This window comes from Tursiops truncatus, chromosome 19 (assembly GCF_011762595.2).
Source record: "Tursiops truncatus isolate mTurTru1 chromosome 19, mTurTru1.mat.Y, whole genome shotgun sequence".
Classification (NCBI taxonomy): domain Eukaryota; kingdom Metazoa; phylum Chordata; class Mammalia; order Artiodactyla; family Delphinidae; genus Tursiops; species Tursiops truncatus.
In genome coordinates this window covers 42,170,149-42,188,813 of record NC_047052.1, presented here as the reverse complement: position 1 = coordinate 42,188,813, position 18,665 = coordinate 42,170,149, and the positions used below count along the sequence as shown (strand labels likewise).

General features: G+C 39.5%; 1 protein-coding gene across 3 annotated transcripts in view; it reads right to left on the bottom strand.

The window, feature by feature from the left end:
* UBA2 (ubiquitin like modifier activating enzyme 2) overlaps positions 1 to 18,009 on the bottom strand; it is a 31,774-nt gene extending 13,765 nt beyond the window's left edge. The window contains exons 1-10 of one of the 3 annotated variants that reach the window (XM_073795771.1): positions 17,830 to 17,966; positions 17,121 to 17,253; positions 15,882 to 15,965; positions 14,907 to 14,977; positions 13,644 to 13,708; positions 12,152 to 12,252; positions 10,599 to 10,720; positions 4,844 to 4,911; positions 4,275 to 4,396; positions 591 to 690 (exon numbers count right to left, since the gene is read on the bottom strand). In XM_073795771.1, coding sequence (XP_073651872.1) covers positions 591 to 690; positions 4,275 to 4,396; positions 4,844 to 4,911; positions 10,599 to 10,720; positions 12,152 to 12,252; positions 13,644 to 13,708; positions 14,907 to 14,911 — 583 coding nt within the window. In that variant the 5' untranslated portion in view covers positions 14,912 to 14,977; positions 15,882 to 15,965; positions 17,121 to 17,253; positions 17,830 to 17,966. Of the gene's footprint in view, positions 1 to 590; positions 691 to 4,274; positions 4,397 to 4,843; positions 4,912 to 10,598; positions 10,721 to 12,151; positions 12,253 to 13,643; positions 13,709 to 14,906; positions 14,978 to 15,881; positions 15,966 to 17,120; positions 17,254 to 17,829 lie in introns of all 3 variants that reach the window. The other 2 variants (XM_019940962.3, XM_033846025.2) reach the window with 2 other exon arrangements.
* Between the last annotated feature and the right edge of the window lie 656 nt (positions 18,010 to 18,665).

The window sequence follows — 18,665 nt, the reverse complement described above, 5'->3', positions numbered from 1 at the left end:
GGGCCATAAAGTGACATATCCGTTACTGTAGATAACTATAGAAAACTGCTCCAAACTGACATCCTAAGTCTCCTGGTACCTTTTAAGTTCCACTATGCTGAACACTGCTGTGCAAAACAAGCTGAGACACAATGTGTTGAAGGAGAGTGGGTAAGGAAGTAGTCACTACTACAATAGTTTTTCTTGCACTTAAAGTTATAAATAAGTTAAAGGAACAACACTTTATGTCAGGGAAAATATGAAACAACTAAATGTTAACTGATAAGGGACTAGTTAAATAATACTGACTGAAAAGAGCAAGTCAGAGTATATAAATAGTATGATTCCATTTACGGAAAGTGCATATACAACTGTCTGCGTCTACGTGCACGGAGTCATCACCAAGACATTCCCTAAAACATTAATAGTAACTATTTCCCTAGGTGATGAGATTTCCAGTGATTTTCCTTCTTCATACTTTGCTGAACTGTCTGAATTTCTTACCATGGGTGTATACCACTGTACACCAAGAAATGACAGGGCTGTTTAAAGACTTTAGGTTAGAGAATTTCCAATTTAGGTTATCCCAAAGACAAAAATGTATCCTTCACCTTGACTTTGCACTTCGGCCCAATCCAATGGAACTGGAGGTTTCCTTTTCCGCCACAGTTTGTCCATTGTCAACAGATACCTGATATCATCTTTAAAAAGCTAAGATAGAAAGAAGGGAAGAAGGAAAGAAGGAAAGGAAGAAAGGTAAATTCCATGAACTCTACAGTCCCTATGCTGACAAAATATAACAAAATTTCCCTGCTGATTTACTTTAAACATTACACTATAAAATCTGATTTAAAGAACACATGTTATATACCAGTAGATTAACAATTCTCAAAGGGGCAGGGGGAGCTTAAAACTTTGTGTAAAAGGAAATTTTACACAAAACCCCCGTATGTGAAAACAGATAAAATCAGAGACGCTGGTGAAAGCAGAGTAAGGGAACTCTGAACTGACCCTGTCCTCCCAAGTCACCTCCCCTAAATTAGCTCCTCAGATCAGTCGGAAGCACAATCATACCATTCAAGCAGACTAAGTGAATACACACGAACTCCATAAGAACTGAGCCTAAAGGTACCAGTTAGCAACATCTCCAAGTTTGTGGGACATACCAGTAAAGCACACACATTTAAAAAGGGCTCAAAAACAGAATTTCTTAACCATCTGCAACATCTTTGAAATGTGCTCCCGCCCCCCCAAATAACCTCAAACACACAAAACAATTCCTATTTCGAAAATAAAAACATAAACATTACCACATGTAGACTGAGAGACCATCACATGAATCACACTTCCTATGTGGCAGAATACCAGATGATTTTAATAGTTTTACCTTTTCCTTAGCTATATTTTCTATTGTTGACTGATTTATTCCACAGGTTTGTTGTATGTACCGGGTATGAATTTAGATGTAGCTAAGTTAAAAGAACTATTTCTATCAAAATATACTCAATTCAATAAATATTTATTAAGCATCCTTAATCTTTGAAAACCAGCCAAATATACAACTAATTAGAGTACAACTCAGTGTGAAAACCACACAGTTCTGAGTACTGTAAGTTTTTTAAAATATTTATTTATTTATTTTTGGCAGCGTTGGGTCTTCGTTGCTGTGTGCAGGCTTTCTCTAGTTGCGGTGAGCGGGAGCTACTCTTCGTTGTGGTGTGCAGGGTTCTCACTGCGGTGGCTCCTCTTGTTACAGAGCACAGGCTCTAGGCACACGGGCTTCAGTAGATGTAGCACGTGAGCTCAGCAGTTCTGGCTGACGGGCTCTAGAGCGCAGGCTCAGTGGTTGTGGCGCATGGGCTTAGTTGCTCCGCAGCATGTGGGATCTTCCCAGACCAGGGCTTGAACCCGTGTCCCCTGCATTGGCAGGTGGGTTCTAACCACTGAACCACCTGGGAAGTCCCTATCTTCACACTCCTGTCTCATTCTATAAACCTATGAATCTCAACCAAATCCCTAGTCTAAACTGCTCTATTTACCTATAGAACCACCTGTCATCTCGCTAATATCCGAGAAGAATCTCAAAATTAATTCTATCACCTTCCCCTCTTCCCCAACCCCCACGCACACATCTGTTTCCCACCCTACCTATCTCAGAGAACGGCACCTCTGTTCACCCGCTGCCCAGCAGGAAACCAGTTAGTATTATTCTTCGTTCCTGACTTTATACATACAAAGTCCTGTTGAGTCTAACTTTTCCTCCACACTCCACTGGGAATGCAGATGGGTTGTACTTCAGATTTCTCTGGCATTGCACACTCCAGAAGGCACTGTCCCATATTGGTTACAAGAGGAACATCAGGTCCTACAATAGTGCACTGCATACTTTCTATACCTTATACACTACCCTTTAATGGATTCCCACTGTCTTCGTATAACATCCTTATCGTGACCTAGAAAGTCCTGCCAGATCTAACCTCAGCTTACCTTTCCAGTCCTCTTTCCACTCTCCCGTTTAATGGGAATTATTTCAGTTCTTCAACCTAAAACTTTCTTTCTATATGCTGCACACTCATCCCCACCCTTATTCTTTAAAGTCTTGAGTTGAAATGTCAAGACTTTAAAGAAGTCTTGACAGCCTCTGGACAGCCTCTTCCGAACCCTCATACTAGGTTTAATAATAATGTTTAATAATAAGTGGGGTTAAGTTTACTTATTATTAGAGGGTTCCAATGCATCTGAACTTGAAATTCCTTGTTCAATGTTTGACTTCCCTTCTAGATGCTGAGTTCCCTCCCTAAAAAGAGCTGGGACCCTATTTTCTGTCTTTCACCACTAAATCCTCTGTACTTAAAGTGGTCCCTGGCACACAGCAGATGCTTAAAGTTACCTGCTGAACAACGGATTGGAGAGGTACTTCAGATTATTCTGGCATTCAACTGCTGCTCAGGTTGGAATGGAAATAGGTATATGTATACTAGTTTGGAAAACACTGTCGATATCCGTATCAGAGTTAAGTGCATTTGATTTTAAGTATAATCAAAATAAAAACCATTTTCTAAGGTAAAGGCTGTAGTGAGGAAATAAATGCAGTAGGTTTAAGAAAGTCAACCTGTGACATGTATTGTCACTGAGGAAAGATGAAATAGAAGCTGGAGGGAGCAGTAGGCCATTTGCTCAGGACAACAGGACGTGTGCATGTCAGAAAGCAGACAGGAGGAGCCAGGAGACTCAAGATGCAGGGGAGAGAGAAAATACTATTTGAAGAAAAAGGCACAAGACAGAAAAATAGCAGGTGGAAGCGCTAGCCTTTACTCAAAGGGATTTCTCTCAAACAGGAAAGAGCTAGTAAGAACCTACTGTATAGCACAGGGAATTCAGTACTCTGTAATGACCTATATGGGAAAAGAATCTTAAAAAAAGTGAATATACATATATGTATAACTGACTCACTTTGCTGCACACCTGAAACTAACACAACACTGTAAATCAACTATATTCCAATTAAAAAAAATTTTTTTTTTTTTTTTTTTTGCGGTACGCGGGTCTCTCACTGTCGTGGCCTCTCCCGCTGCGGAGCACAGGCTCCGGATGCGCAGGCTCAGCGGCCATGGCTCACGGGCCTAGCCGCTCCACAGCATGTGGGATCTTCCCGGACCGGGGCACGAACCTGTGTCCCCTGCATCGGCAGGCAGACTCTCAACCACTGCGCCACCAGGGAAGCACCCCCCCGCCAAAAAAATTTTTTTTAATTAAAAAAAAAGAAGAAGCAGGGAAAAGAGAAAAGACTTTTAAAAACACAGATCTGGGGGCCTAGCTGAGCCATAATTAGGTAGACCTTATTAAAGCAATCTTACAGATTTCTCTAAAAATACTGAGCAAACAATATATAAAATGAAGAGGAATTCACCCAAGAACACAGGCTTAGAGATTCAAGAGCAATTTAGAACATGTCACCCAAACTCTCAATAGAAGATTTGAGCAGCAAAGGGATATAAGACAAGAAACAGCAGGAACCAAAAGTCAGTTATATAAAGAAAATCAAGAAGTTCAGTGAAATTGAGGGAAGGAAAGACAACCAAGAGTGAATAAGCAAGCCTCTGTATTTTACCTTCTATAAAGATGCTATACTGATTTAGTATTGATGTTAAAATCTCAAACTTGTTTATCCCACCTGCATCAATGAATTCACTAAGACAGCAGTAGGCATAAAAAGAAGTGTAATTCAATCATGTACTAGTTTAAAACAGAGTAACAAAAATCTATCTACAATTATAAAAAAAAGTAAACCTAACCTTGGTAAAAAGTTTAACTGGATCATATCCAGTTGATTTAGCCCATTCCTTGGTGGAAATACGTTTAATGTCACCATCTTCATTAGATGCTCTGGCTCTGGCTTCGGCTTCCATTGGTTCCCCTACAAAACAAACACCATTTTATTTTCAACTGTAGTTAGTATAGAACTAAGCTCTCATCTACCCTTAGGGGAAAAAAGAGTCACTCATGGAGGTCACCAGCATCTGACACATTCTGAGTTCAAGGAGACAGAATTATATAACATGCTCATCACCATCTTTTTCTGCCTCAGTTTCTGAAGGCCATATGTAGAGCAGTTCCAAGTACAGACCTATGATCAGATCTGGGAACAACTCCTGGCTCTATTTACTAGATTTGTAAAATTTCCCTGAATACTGTTTCCTCACAAGTAAAATGGCAGTACCCATTTTTAAAAACACATCTTAAATACATATTATCTAGCACATAACAGCAATTATTTCCCCCTGCATTAAGCTATCAATATTAAATTAGCAAAATAAAGATAGTGCTCACCAATAAGAAAATATACCCCAACTGGTTTACTCACAGGAAGCTTCAGGGTCAGCTCTGTCAGGAGACACTTCTTGATCAGCATCCTCTTCCCCAAACAACTGGCTATAATTTAAGAATAGTAAATATTTATGTACAACAAAATACTCTGAACAAAGGTTAACTTTTCCTACTTTTCTCAAAAACAACAAATTTAGTTATCTCAAATCTTTAGTAGGGATGAAAAATAAACAACTGACAAATTATGTTCCATAAACTTAAAAGTATTAAAACATTCTGTTTAAAACAGCTTGCAGGGACTTCCCTGGTGGCACAGTGGTTAAGAATCTGCCTGCCAATGCAGGGGACACGGGTTTGAGCCTTGGTCTGGGAAGATCCCACATGCTGCAGAGCAACTAAGCTCATGCGCCCATACTGAGCCTGTGCTCTAGAGCCCACGAGCCACAAGTACTGAGCCCGTGTGCCACAACTACTGAAGCCCACACGCCTAGAGCCCATGCTCCGCCAGAAGAGAAGCTACCGCAATGAGAAGCCCACGCACCACAACAAAGAGTAGCCCCGCTCGCCACAACTAGAGAAAGCCTGCACGCAGCAACGAAGACCCAACGTAGCCAAAACTAACTAAATAAAAAAAAAAAACAAAACTGCTTGCATTCTCATTTCAACCACAACACAGGCAAGGCTACATTTTAGTAGACCTAGGTTCACTTCTGCCAGCTAGGCTCTGCAAATTCCTATGTTAAAATCTTTGATCAAGAGACACGTGAGCAGCTTTTACATTCCAACATGGATAATATTCCACTGCCAGAATAATAATTGTGAAGTATACCTGCAGCTAGCTGTTAAACAAATACTGACCCACCTATTATGTGCGAGGCACTGGTCTAGGTGCAAGAAACTCAGCAGTGAATAAGATGGTTTTCTTTTATAAGAAATAACAGAAAAGCATTAAGCTGAAATTCTCTTTCGTTAAGCAAGTTATCCTAAGAATTGTTTAATAACTTTCCAACCATTCCTCAAGCACGTAGCTTAAAATAAAGCTATCTTAAAAAGCTATGTTTTTTTTTTTTTTTTGGCTGCAACACGCGGAACTTCCCCGACCAGGGATCGAACCTGTGCCCGCTACATGGGAAGTACGGAGTCTTAACCACTGGACCACCAGGGAAGTCTGATAATAAAGCTATCTTAAAGAAATCCTTTGCACAGTAAAAATCTCAAAGATCCTGATACACTTTACAAGAAAATGGCCATTTGTTTCCCACACTGGCTGTGCCCCAAAATACAGCCCCACAACGGCATATAAGAGTTCCTATCGACTTACTTCCTCTCCGCACCTAATGTTCTGCGCCAAACTAGCAAGTATAAAATAGTATGTTACTGTGGGTTTATTCATGATTTTGCAAGTCAATCATAAAGTTAAACACTATCTTCATTTGCTTATTGCCTATTTGGGTTTCCCTTTAAGTGAAAAAATGTCTGTTAGTATTATTTTGTCAGGTTGTCTTTTTCCTATTGATTACAGGAATATATTCCAGATCACAGTTTTAGTTGCTTATATGTTACAGCTATTTCATCCCATATAACAGCTTATTATTTATACATCATTTAATGTCTCTTGGTGACGAAACACTAAATGAATTTGAATGTATCAATCCTTTATTTTATAATTAACACTTCTGTATCTTGAGAAATTGTTCCTTAACCCCAAAGATAAAGGTTTTCTTCTATATTAGAAAAATTTAAAGTTTTGTCTTTCACATCTGAATAATTAATCCACTTGGACTTAATTTCTATATATTGTTAATTTACACATATCGTTTGAAGTAGAGAATACAATTTTTTTCCACATTGGTAGTGAACTGCCTTCCCTTCTATTTAGTCCCTTCTTTCATCTGGGATCTACTGTGCAACCTCAGTTACAGTCTGTTTTTCTATCCCTGCACCAGCAACTCACTAAATTATTTTTACCTTATATTAAATCTTGAAATCTGTTAGAGCAAGTCCCCTCAACTTACTCTTTTCCAAGAGTGTTTTGTGGTTCTGCTTAGGCTTTATTCTTCCATATAAATTTCAGAATCAGCTGAACAAGTTCCAATAAAATCCCTGATGAGATTTTAATTAGAATTGCATTGAATCATATCAATATTTTATATATACAAATTAGTATAAACATATTTTTTGCTCTGTCAGCTAAGAGGGCCTAAAAGAAATGGCACCCCAGAACTATGCCTAAGCACTTGCATCTTGGTTGCTAGTATCATTCTTCAATTAAAGGAACCAGGGCTCCTTGAAGAAATGTCTAATTCTAGGGCTGAAGCAGGAAACATAAAAGATGAGCGTGGAGCATCTTGTAGTACCAGAAAGTAAGGAATTGCTCCAAAAAACCCCCACACATTGATGGCAGTATATCAAAGAGCACAAAGCCAACTGAAGAGCTCCCAGTGGCCAAAGCTGGAACAATTTGAGCAACAAAATAAAACAGTATAAGATTATAACCGAAACCATATTCAATATCAATGAGTCCACACTGATATCAATAAATGGGTGAGAAGAGACAGGACAATATAGAAAGGGGAGAGAGTAGCTTTACAGTGGAGAAAACAAACACTACCTTAAAGTAATCAAGGCCTACATTAATAGTCATAAAACATGTTGACAACATGTACCCTTCATATGATATGATGAAAATGGCACTTTACCTCTGTGATCTTTCTCCCAAAAATCCATAACCACAGTATCATCAAGAGAAAAACATCAGACAAATTCCGACAGTGGGGCATCCTAAAAAACACCTGACCAGGGACTTCCCTGGTGGTGCAGTGGTTAAGAATCCGCCTGCCAATGCAGGGGGACACGGGTTCAATCCCTGGTCCGGGAAGATCCCACGTGCTGTGGAGCAACTAAGCCCGTGCGTCACAACTACGGAGCCTGCACCCCAGAGCCCGCGCACCGCAACTACTGAGCCTGCGTGCCTAGAGCCCATGCTCCGCAACAAGAAGCCACCGCAATGAGAAGCCTGTGCACCACAATGAAGAGCAGCACCCACTCGCTGCAACTAGAGAAAGCCTGCACGCAGCAACGAAGACCCAATGCAGCCAAAAAAAAACCTGACCAGTACTCTTCAAAACTAACAAGGTCATCAAAAACAAGCAAAGTCTTAAGAAACTGTCACAGCCCCCTTAAGGTGGGCCTAAAGATATAACTAACTATAATGGGGTATCCTGGAACAGAAAAAAAGACATTGGGCAAAAACTAAGGAGATTTAAATAAACTATGGACTTTGGTTAATAAATAATGTATCAATATTGGCTCATTGTTATGTACGTCATACTAAGATGTTAGTAACAGGAAACTGGGTGTGGGAACTCTGTGCTATCTTCTCAATCGTTCTGTAAATCTGAAGCTGTTCTAAAAAGTCTATTAAAAAAGAAAAAAAATGTTTGCCAAGTAAATAAAGCTTGCAAGTGTATTTCTTGTGAAATTTTGTTGTTATACTATTATATGTGTACTTTTCTGAGTGATTATACCTTAATCAAAAAATAAAGAAAACTAATGTTTGCTGTAGATTTCTAGAAAATATTTTTTATCAGGTTGATAAAGTTCTCTTCCTAGTTTACTAAGAATTTTTGTCATGAAAAGGTGTTTGCTAAATTTTACCAAATGCTTTTTCGACATCTATGAAGATTATATAGTTCCTCTTTAAATTCTTAATGAAGTAAATGCCATTTATAGATTTTTCTAGTGTTAAACCATGCTTGCATTCCTGGAGTAAATACAGCTTGGTTATGGTATACTTTTGTTTTACACCATTCTAGATTTGTATGCTAATGTTTTGTATAGGATTTTTTCATCTACATTTATGAATGAGAATGTCTCGCAATTTTCCTCTTATAACAGCCTTAACTGTTTTGTTTTTTAAATAATGTATGTAGGACATCCCTGGTGGCACAGTGGTTAAGAACCCGCCTGCCAATGCAGGGGTCACGGGTTCGAGCCCTGGTCTGGGAACATCCCACATGCCGCAGATCCAGGAAGCCTGTGCACCACAACTACTGAGCCTGCGCTCTAGAGCCCACGAGTCACAACTACTGAGCCTGCGAGCCACAACTACTAAAGCCCGCGCACCTAGAGCCCATGCTCCACAACAAGAGAAGCCACTACAATAAGACCGCACACCACAACAAACAGCAGCCCCTGCTCGCCGCAACTAGAGAAAGCCTGCGTGCAGCAACGAAGACCCAATGCAGCCAAAAGTAAATAAATACATAAGTAAATAAATAAATAACAAAATGCCCTCTCTTAAAAAAGAAGAGGTTATTTATTTATTCATGCATGCATGCATGCAGTGCCTGGTCTTAGTTGTGGCATGCGGACTCTTAGTTGCAGCATGCATGCAGGATCTAGTTCCCTGACCCAGGATCGAACCTGGGCCCCCTGCATTAGGAGCGCATAGTCTTACCCAGTGGACCACCAGAGAAGTCCCCAGCCTTAACTGGTTTTGCTATCAAAGATATGATAGCCCCTGGGGGCTTCCCTGGTGGCCCAGTGGTTGAGAGTCCGCCTGCCGATGCAGGGGACACGGGTTCGTGCGGTCCGGGAAGATCCCACATGACGCGGAGTGGCTAGGCCCACGAGCCATGGCCGCTGAGCCTGCGCATCCGGAGCCTGTGCTCCGCCAACGGGAGAGGCCACAACAGTGAGAGGCCTGCGTACCGCAAAAAAAAAAAAAAAAAAAATTTGATAGCCCCAAAACATGAAGTATTCCATTTTTTTTTTTTTTTTTTTTTTTTTTTTTTTTCTTTTTTCAAATTCTGAAGTATTCCATTTTTTAAAAAAGTTTCTCTGAAACTTTATATAAGATTAGAATGATATATCCCTTGCAAATTTAGTGGAAATCACCTATAAATTCACATAGGTTTGGTGCATCAGTCAGAGAAATTTAAACCACTGATTAAATTTCCCTAGGGAGCCTTTTATTTCTTTTTGAGTCAGTTTTCTAAGTTTTTAAAATGAATTTATCTAATCATTAAGTTTTTAAAATGTACTGACATAGGGACTTCCCTGCTGGTCTAGTGCTTAAGAATCCACCTTCCAATGCAGGGGATGCGGGTTCCACCCTTGGTCAGGGAACTAAGCCCACACGCAGCCTGAGTATGAGGGCCACAACTAGAGAGCCTGCATGCCACAGCAGAGGCTTCTGCATGCCGCAACAAAGACCCACCGCAGCTGGGGGTGGGGGGAATATGTAGCGGCATAATCTTTTATTATCATCCCTTTTTTCCCCCTTATTATTCTAATCTGTGTTGAGATTATATTCCCCACTTAGTTAACTATCCCCCTCTCCTTTTTATGATCAAACTTGCCAACTTATTTTTTGCTCTTACCTCAATTATACCGTTCCTTCTAATTTTTTTGACTTTATGTTGTTCTTTTTCTAACATAAGTTGGATGCTTTGCTCATTAATGTTCACCTCTCTTCATATGTGTAAGCCTGTATCTTTTCTTCCAACTACCACATTCAATGTATCTTACAAGTTCCACATGTAGTATTTTCAGTATTATTACGAAGTATTTTCAACTTCCATTATTTCTTTTTTAACCAATGAGTTACTTCTAAGTATGTTTTAGTATTTCCAAATACATAGATTTGTATTTATTTAGTTACATGCCTGTCTCCAGTCAGACTAAGCTTCATCATCATAAGTACAATTTCTCCAAGGTATTTAAATAAGAATGACCCCACTGTCCATTATCAGTACTAAAAATATGCCCAGAAATATATATACTCTTACTTGAACAAATATTTTGCCCAAACGATGCAATGAATAGGTTCTGAAGGTGTGTTACGAATTGTACAGCCAGGAAAAGTTCTCTGGGTTGGTTTGGGATGACATTCGTAACACTCAGTCACACCCTGCAAAGTCAGGACATGAGAAAAACATTTATCCCATCATAGTGGCTTCTCAATATTGTAATATAATCATAAACATTTCATTCATCTATATTCCAACTGTCAAGAAAATTTTAAAATATTAGTGACTCCAAAATCCTTACTTTACAGATAAGGAACTACAACATAAAAGTTAATTGAATCTACCATAGTCACAGCTAAGACTAAGCCAGGACTTCTCTGATTCCTGGCCCGGTGAGGAGAAAATACAAGTTTACCTTGATCACACTAAACAGACGGGGAAAGACAAATAACTTTCCAACCAATTATCTCTCAAAGTTGTGAAACTCAGTTATTTAAATATTATTTATAGATTTACCTTATAAGCTCCTGAAGATTAAGTGAATTTAAAGCACTAATTTCCAGATCTATCCAGATTCATGGAAAAATCCTAAGTATTACCAAACCAAATACTCTTCATTTCGTTGCTAAAGGGTTATGTTTAAAGTTATACTGTAAGGAATCCTTCAAAGAAGTCCACGGCACCTGAGATAATTTTCTAAAACTTACAATATTCTTTATCTTGGCAATTCTCAATCTCAGTCTTAACACACACTAGTGTCTCAGGATCATGGTAAAGACCCCAAACCTGCAAATAATATTTTAATATAAATTGCAGCAGATGAAGTGTTTTCTCCGTAATGCCATTTCTGGTGTCCTTCCAATATGCTTTCTTGGGGGCAGCGATATGGCAAGCAGTCACCCCTCATAAACTGATATTTATAAGTCTTTGTAGAATGATATAAATTAAGCTTTCGAAGAGTAATATTAAACAGTAAAAACAACTGAAGCACAGCCACAATTTTCAATATGGAAAAACTGCCAAAGAGCAGACAAAAATACCAAATTTCAAGTAGAGTTTAATTCCTTTTAGTTTCAAAACCTGCAAAATGAGTCTTCAAACGTATCTATGTTTAATTTCTTAAAAGAATTCAAAGAAAAAAGATTTGAGCAGCAAATGAATAACAATGCTGAGATTGTATAAAACTGGGTTTATGAACACACACGTATTTGTTCTTATTCTCTAGTTTTATCTAAATATTTGAAATGTCAGTACTCACAAATACTCCAAAAATTTTTTTCAAAGTACTCTTCAGATCTATAAATCCAGACTTTAGACAAGTAACTTTTCAGAAGGCTGGTTTACCATATATCAACTACAACATGACATGTAGTCTCACGGCTACTAAGAATTTAAAAAGGCAAGTTTATTATGCTTGCCAGCCTAAGGATTTTAATATATAAGCTACATGAAACAAAATAGCACAGAGCTAAAAGATCTTTGCACAGAGCTAAAAGATCCAAAGTTTACTTCTTCCCTCCTTAAGGTCCCAAATAAATATTTGGGAAGCAAAAAACAAACCAAAACAAACCAAACCAAAAAAAGTACTTTACCTTTTTGATAGTGGTTACTTGCCCAAGATAACCAGCAGTTCCACTCTCAATAAGAGGGACATCAGCTGCTAGACACATTCTATTAACATGGTTTCGGGCAGCTGGAAGAAAAATACTAGTTAACAGGAGTTTACCAAAAAAAAGAAAAAAAGAAAAAAGAAATTATGTAGTTACCTTTAATTAGGATGAAATTTACCCAAACCATTTTTTATTGTTTTTATTTCATGTACAACTTTCTTAGCTATGACCAGAGTAATACAACTGTTATAGACATTTAAGAGACATTCAACAAAATTTCAAAGGTAAGGAATTTATATCACAAATTTACTGTAGGAGAAGCACCCCTATATATTACTTTTTAATACCGAAGTGCCACCTTCCTCCTCTATTGCTGTACCTACTTCTATTAAACATGGCTAAAACATTGTTTCAACGTTTTCCAACCCCTTAACTTGCTCTTATTCCAATAAAATTATCAGGTAATACATGGAAGTAAATGGAGAATGTGGAATATCAACTTTGGAACTATTTATCTTTTTTTTTTTTTTTTTGCCTCACGGCATGCAGGGTATTAGTTCCCCGACCAAGGATCAAACCCACGCCACCTGCAGTAGAAACTCAAGAGTCTCAACCACTGGACCACCAGGGAAGTCCCAACTTGGAACTATTAAGGCAGTTTAAGGTGAGGGGAAAAAAGATGAGTCTGGTTAAAAGAGTTACCCTCTTTCTAATGCTACTTTGTATGTTTTTTCTTTTGATATTTCTGGCCCCAAATTGTTACAAACTCATTTGACAGATGTACTTTTACATGTGGAAGTAGTGACAGAAAGAGTATTTTAAGTTATTTTCACCCCACATTCCAGACACAAAGATTTGTTAACAATAACTGGCTATATGATACTTGATTATATGAAATATCACCAACTTGTGTAAAGTTTAAATGGTCCAAAATGTGTACACGTAATAGGATCCAGTCTGATATATTGCAGCACCAGATATACCCAAAATAATTCAAGAGCCATGACTTCTATGCTAACTTTGACATCCTATTGCCTTACTCTCAAAACAGTGGTTTTCAGCCTTCATTGCCCTTTAGATCATCTGGGGAACTGTGAAAAAATATGATCTTTAGGTCCCATTTACAGAGTTTGACTCAATTGGTTTTGGGTGAAATTTGGGCACTGATATTTCTTAGATCTCCACATACACGAAGGAAGTCACACTGTGCTTAAGTGCTGGGATAATCTGAAACAAATATACATGCACGCAACCTATGCATCATCCTCTTTAATGATTTTAACTTCCCCTATATTCACACTAGTTCTAGTTAAAATTACAATCAATTGGCAAGCTTTAAACCTGATCTTACTTCCCTTTAGGTCTTTTAAGTTCTAACTCATAAGGAAATATTTTAATTAACACTAATTTTGTAAACAACCTTGTTATGGAGGAAGGGAAATACTTAGAATTAAAAGTATTAAAATAATCTCACCTCTGTTATCTAAAGCATTCATAACCAATATAAATTGTCGAAAAAATTCCACATTATAGTCAGGGCTACAAAGTAAAACAACAACAAAAAAAAAAGGTCACCAAAACAACCGGCCTTACACATGAGCTTCACAGTATAATACAGGGTCCTAAAAAGCACATTAAAGTAATAAAAGTACAAAAATAACTGATATTAGGGGTCTCTACAATATAGATAGGTTTGATTTTTCCCCAAACACCAGAAACAGATTTAAACCACACATCTGTTTTGGCCAGCTACCTCGGGCACAGAGCAGAATCTCAAACTGGCATGCCTTCGAGAGTCCCACCAGGCCTTCTTGGGGCAGCAAGTGCCTGGGAACATACAAAGAATACATTCGCAGGATCTGCCTGGCCTGTAGCTTCACCTCACATGGTCAGGATCAGGCAGGGTTCAGGCCCCTAGGGTCCCTGCTTTTAGCAGCACTGGGAAAGCAACACAGGGTAAGGAGGTTGTAGGGCTATAGGCAAGCTTGTAGAGCAAACATCCAGAGAATGAAAAGGAAGCTGGAAACACAAATTCCCTGAGAAAGCATAAGACTTTCTCTAATCCAGGCCTCAAACAAGAACTCATTATTTTTAAAACCACTTACTTGTGGACAACAACTATAGATAAAGGACATTTTAGACGCAGGGTTCCTTTGCCCCAGCGCCTCCAAAATTATATTTTTACTCTATCTTTACTGAGATCAGAGTATATTTATGTACCATCAAAACTACTGCCCCATCACAATTCCCAGTGTTATATTACAGAAGTCACAGTCCTAACAAACAAATTATTTTGAGAGGGAACCTTTTAAACTGAAAAAGGCCACAGCTGAAATCGATCAGAATGAGAGCAATATATTTAGAAAAGTCTGAATCATCATGTATATTGATTTCTTATAGTTTAGAATATCTCTTTATTTAAAACAAGAATATAAGGTCCTTTTAGGTTTCCAAGTAACTTATTTATTGAAAGTATTAGAGTAAATGACCTCTTATCTAAATCATTCAAATTATATATATATACATATATATATATATACACATATATATATATGAACTGTTAAAAGAATGTCACTTATGTGGACACAACCTACTACATTTTAATTATTCTAGAAAAATTTTTAAATAAGCAGAATGACTCTGAGTTCATATATTTAGCTAATAAAAGTATTATACTTTAAAGGTTTAATTAAAAATTCACAGCAAACAATTTTGCAACATAATAATTAGCGCATACTTCATGATGCTGTCATGGTAGGCTATGATATTAGCTTTCGGGTAAAACTGCAGTACACTTTCTTTGGCAACCTGGAAAAACAAACAACACTAAATTACTAATTTACTAAATTACTACAACATTTCTATCTGAATATGAAATCTATCTATGGCAGACAATAGTTATTTCACCTACTTATATACACTTGTACATGAATGGCAAGCTTCAGCAAAAATATCAAATGCAGTAACCAAGTGTCATTCATCCATTCAACAAATATTTACTAAGCATCTTCCATATATCAGAAACTGTATAAGGCACTTGGTGAGCAAAAGTGACATTAATCAAATAACCATCCAGATAAATTTAACTACAAACTATGATAAATGATACACAGAAAAAGTAGAGGCTGTAATGAGTGGAAGATATGATTTAGTCTAAGAGATTCAGGAAAGCATGCCTAGAGAAAATCTGAAAAATGAAAAGGAGAAGAGTGTAAGTTTGCCCAAAAAGCTGGGAGAAAAAGCAAAGAGAAAGATGTTTTAAAACCCTGAATCAAGATGGAACATTCAAGGAACTAAAGGAAGATCTGGATGGCTAGAACCTCAGGGGAGGCTGTTTTCTTCTAAAGGGGACAATGACATAAGCTGTAGCTTCTCTTGCCCACAAACACAGGAGCAGCCAAGCTCTAGGCAATGTAGGAACACAAGGCTCATTCTAAGTAAACAATCAGAAATTTAAGAAGGGGACACCATTTACAGGATTGGGTAGAGCACTTTTATTTCCTCTGTAGATAAGAAAGGATGGCACAGTCTTCTGTCCTTTTCTAGACATCTTCTTATTCTTCATAATCCCTCAGCTAAAAAGAGATGGCTTCCCCCATATTCTCCCTCCTACTAGAGAGTCCAAATTAACCTAATACCATAAATAGAAGATCCACCAAAGGGCAGAAATATAAGTGAATAAATAGAAATGATATGAGAAATACAAAGTTACCTGAGCCTTTGATCTTCCAACATGTTTCTTTTGAAACAAAAACTGCCTGTTGAGGTTGCTGACATCAATAGTATCCAGGTCAATCTACAAATGCATAAACCCCAGATAAATCACAAATTTCCTGGTATGTCTGAGCAATACGTATCCCTATCCTCAGCATCCATAACCCAGAAGTTTTGATATCTGCCGCGTTAGGGGAGAAAATGCTTTTTGACCAATATACTAAAGTTGTTAAATTGATAAAAATAATTTAATGCGTATTAAAACAAAACAAGATTTAATTTCAGATACAACTTTCTCAAAAATATTTTAGAAAGGATGCTTTTTTGTTCATTTGTTTAATCATACTGGCAAATATGTTAGGAAATTCCTTAGATGACAAAATGATGCTAAAAATGCATTATATTTCCATCATTTCTCTATCAATCTGATTACTCTTTCAAATCCAACATAATAGATCTAACTGTGCCCTGTTCTTTTTCTTAAATGATACTTGCCAAATAGATTTACTGAATTTTTGCTGCTTTCTTTAATTCAAAAGTCTTTACCCACACACAATTTCATTTACAATCATTACTTGAGGGCTGTGGAGGGAAGCTTCTACACAAGGTTAGAAGTCTCACGTTTTAAGTCTTATCTAATTGCTGCTTCAAAGTAAATATAAGAGAAGAAATAATTATAACTAAAACCATTTTCACTCCATTTCAATAAAGTTACATGAAGAGTAATCAAATGTTCTGTGAAACACCCTAATGGTTTTGGTGAAAATCACCAAAACATATAATCACCTAACATTTTTTATCTGTGCTTTCTAAATTTACTACAAAAATTAAACCAAATAAAAAAGGATCAGCATTTATTTTTCAGGTGCCCAAATTCACTGCCTTGTCTATTACAAAATGATCCTTTTGAAGAAGTATTAGTAGGTATTAGCTATGCCACATTCATATTTGGGATACAGAACTGAATGGAAAGACTAACCCTATAAAAACCAATGGAAAACGCGTAAATGCTTTCCCCCCAGTCACTCATTTATTAGTTCAGTCGGCCACCTCTACTTTTTTTTTTTTATAATTCCCTGTTTCCACTACACCTTAAGATTCTATAAACTCACATCCAAATTTCAGGCTACAACTCCAATCTCTAAAAAGTTTACATTAACAGAAATGACTTGACTCAGAATTACAGTAGCTTCCCGTCACTGTTCAACAATGCAAAAGTTAAAATCCTAACCAATACCTTTAACGAAATAATCTACGGTGATAACAATGACTGTCACGCAGATTGCACCCAGCCAGAAGAGAGGAGCGCGAGCCACAAAGGAGTCCTAGGTAAGTCACTAAACCCCACAGTACCTCACTTTTCCTCTTATCTGTTAAAAATAAAATGGGGTGAAGACAGCGTTTACAAGCCTATGATGGTAGTGAAGATTAAGTGCGTTAAGGCGAGTAAACCGCGCAGGACAGCGCCGGGCTCGGGACAAGCGCTCAGTAGGTCCTGGTTGTTACCACCGCCATCCTCTGCTCTGCATATTATTTGAGTTAAGGGGGACTTCGAATTGAACACTCACAACATCCCCAAGGGACTCGAGACAATCCTCTCCTGCCTCCGGTTAAAGCTGGGGAACTGCTCTGAAGCGAAGACACGAGGACTCTTCCACACCCCAGAGCCGCCACAAATTAGCGCTGCCTGGGAGGCGGGGGACGGCTCTTCGCGGGACGCCCGGAAGACCCGGGCCCTTGGCCTCCTCAGCTTGCGGAGCGGGCCCGGCGTGCAGCGGCGCCCGCCCCGTAGCCGCCGAAGAGCTCCCTCTAGGTGGGCAGCGACGACCCCAGGGCCTCTTGGTCCGCCCCCGCACCCACAGCTCAGGTCCGGACCTCCGGGCCCCGATCCCCCGGCCCCGGCTCCACGGCCCGCCATTCAGCCCGCGCGCACGCCTGGCCCTCACCAGGTCGATGTGGGAGAAGCCGGTGAGCACGAGGTTTTTGAGGAGCTCGCAGCCGATGCCGCCCGCGCCCACCACCAGGACCCGGCCCCCGGCCACGGCCTCGGCCAGCTCCCGCGGAAGCCCCCGCGACAGTGCCATGGCGGGACAACCACGAGCCTCGGCGCAGGCGGAGGCGGGAGAACTGAGCCGCGGCCGGAAGTGAGTGGGGGAGGGGCGGCCTAGCTTCCGTTCCTGCGCACTGCGGCCGCCTGTCGGCGCTGAATGGGCGGGGCCTGGGGACCTGGCCAGTCCGCGAGCGGCCCGGACTGGGCTGGACTGTGAGCAGAAGACTCTTCACACCTCCGGCTGTACTCCAGGCTGGTAGTGCTTCGCACCGAGGCGCGTAGTTCTGCTATCCGGCTTAAGATTTATTAGATTTTTGATGTGTATTTTAAAAAAATACTTTGCAGCATATATGTAACCGAGCAAAGGCCTCTTATGCCCCAACTGAAGAAAGCCAAACTTTGACAAGGGGAGTTTGCAGCAAAGTAAGGACTTACTGCAGGGTGCCAAGCAAGGGAGTGGGAAGCAAGCCTCAGATCCACTTCAACTTGGTCTCTGAGTTAGAGGGGTTTTTTTTGTTTTTTGTTTTTCAGTACGCGGGCCTCTCACTGTTGTGGCCTCTCCCGTTGCGGAGCACAGGCTCCGGACGCGCAGGCCCAGCGGCCATGGCTCACGGGCCCAGCTGCTCTGCGGCATGTGGGATCTTCCCGGACCGGGGCACGAACCCGTGTCCCCTGCATCGGCAGGCGTACTCTCAACCACTGCGCCACCAGGGAAGCCCTAGGGGTTTTTTT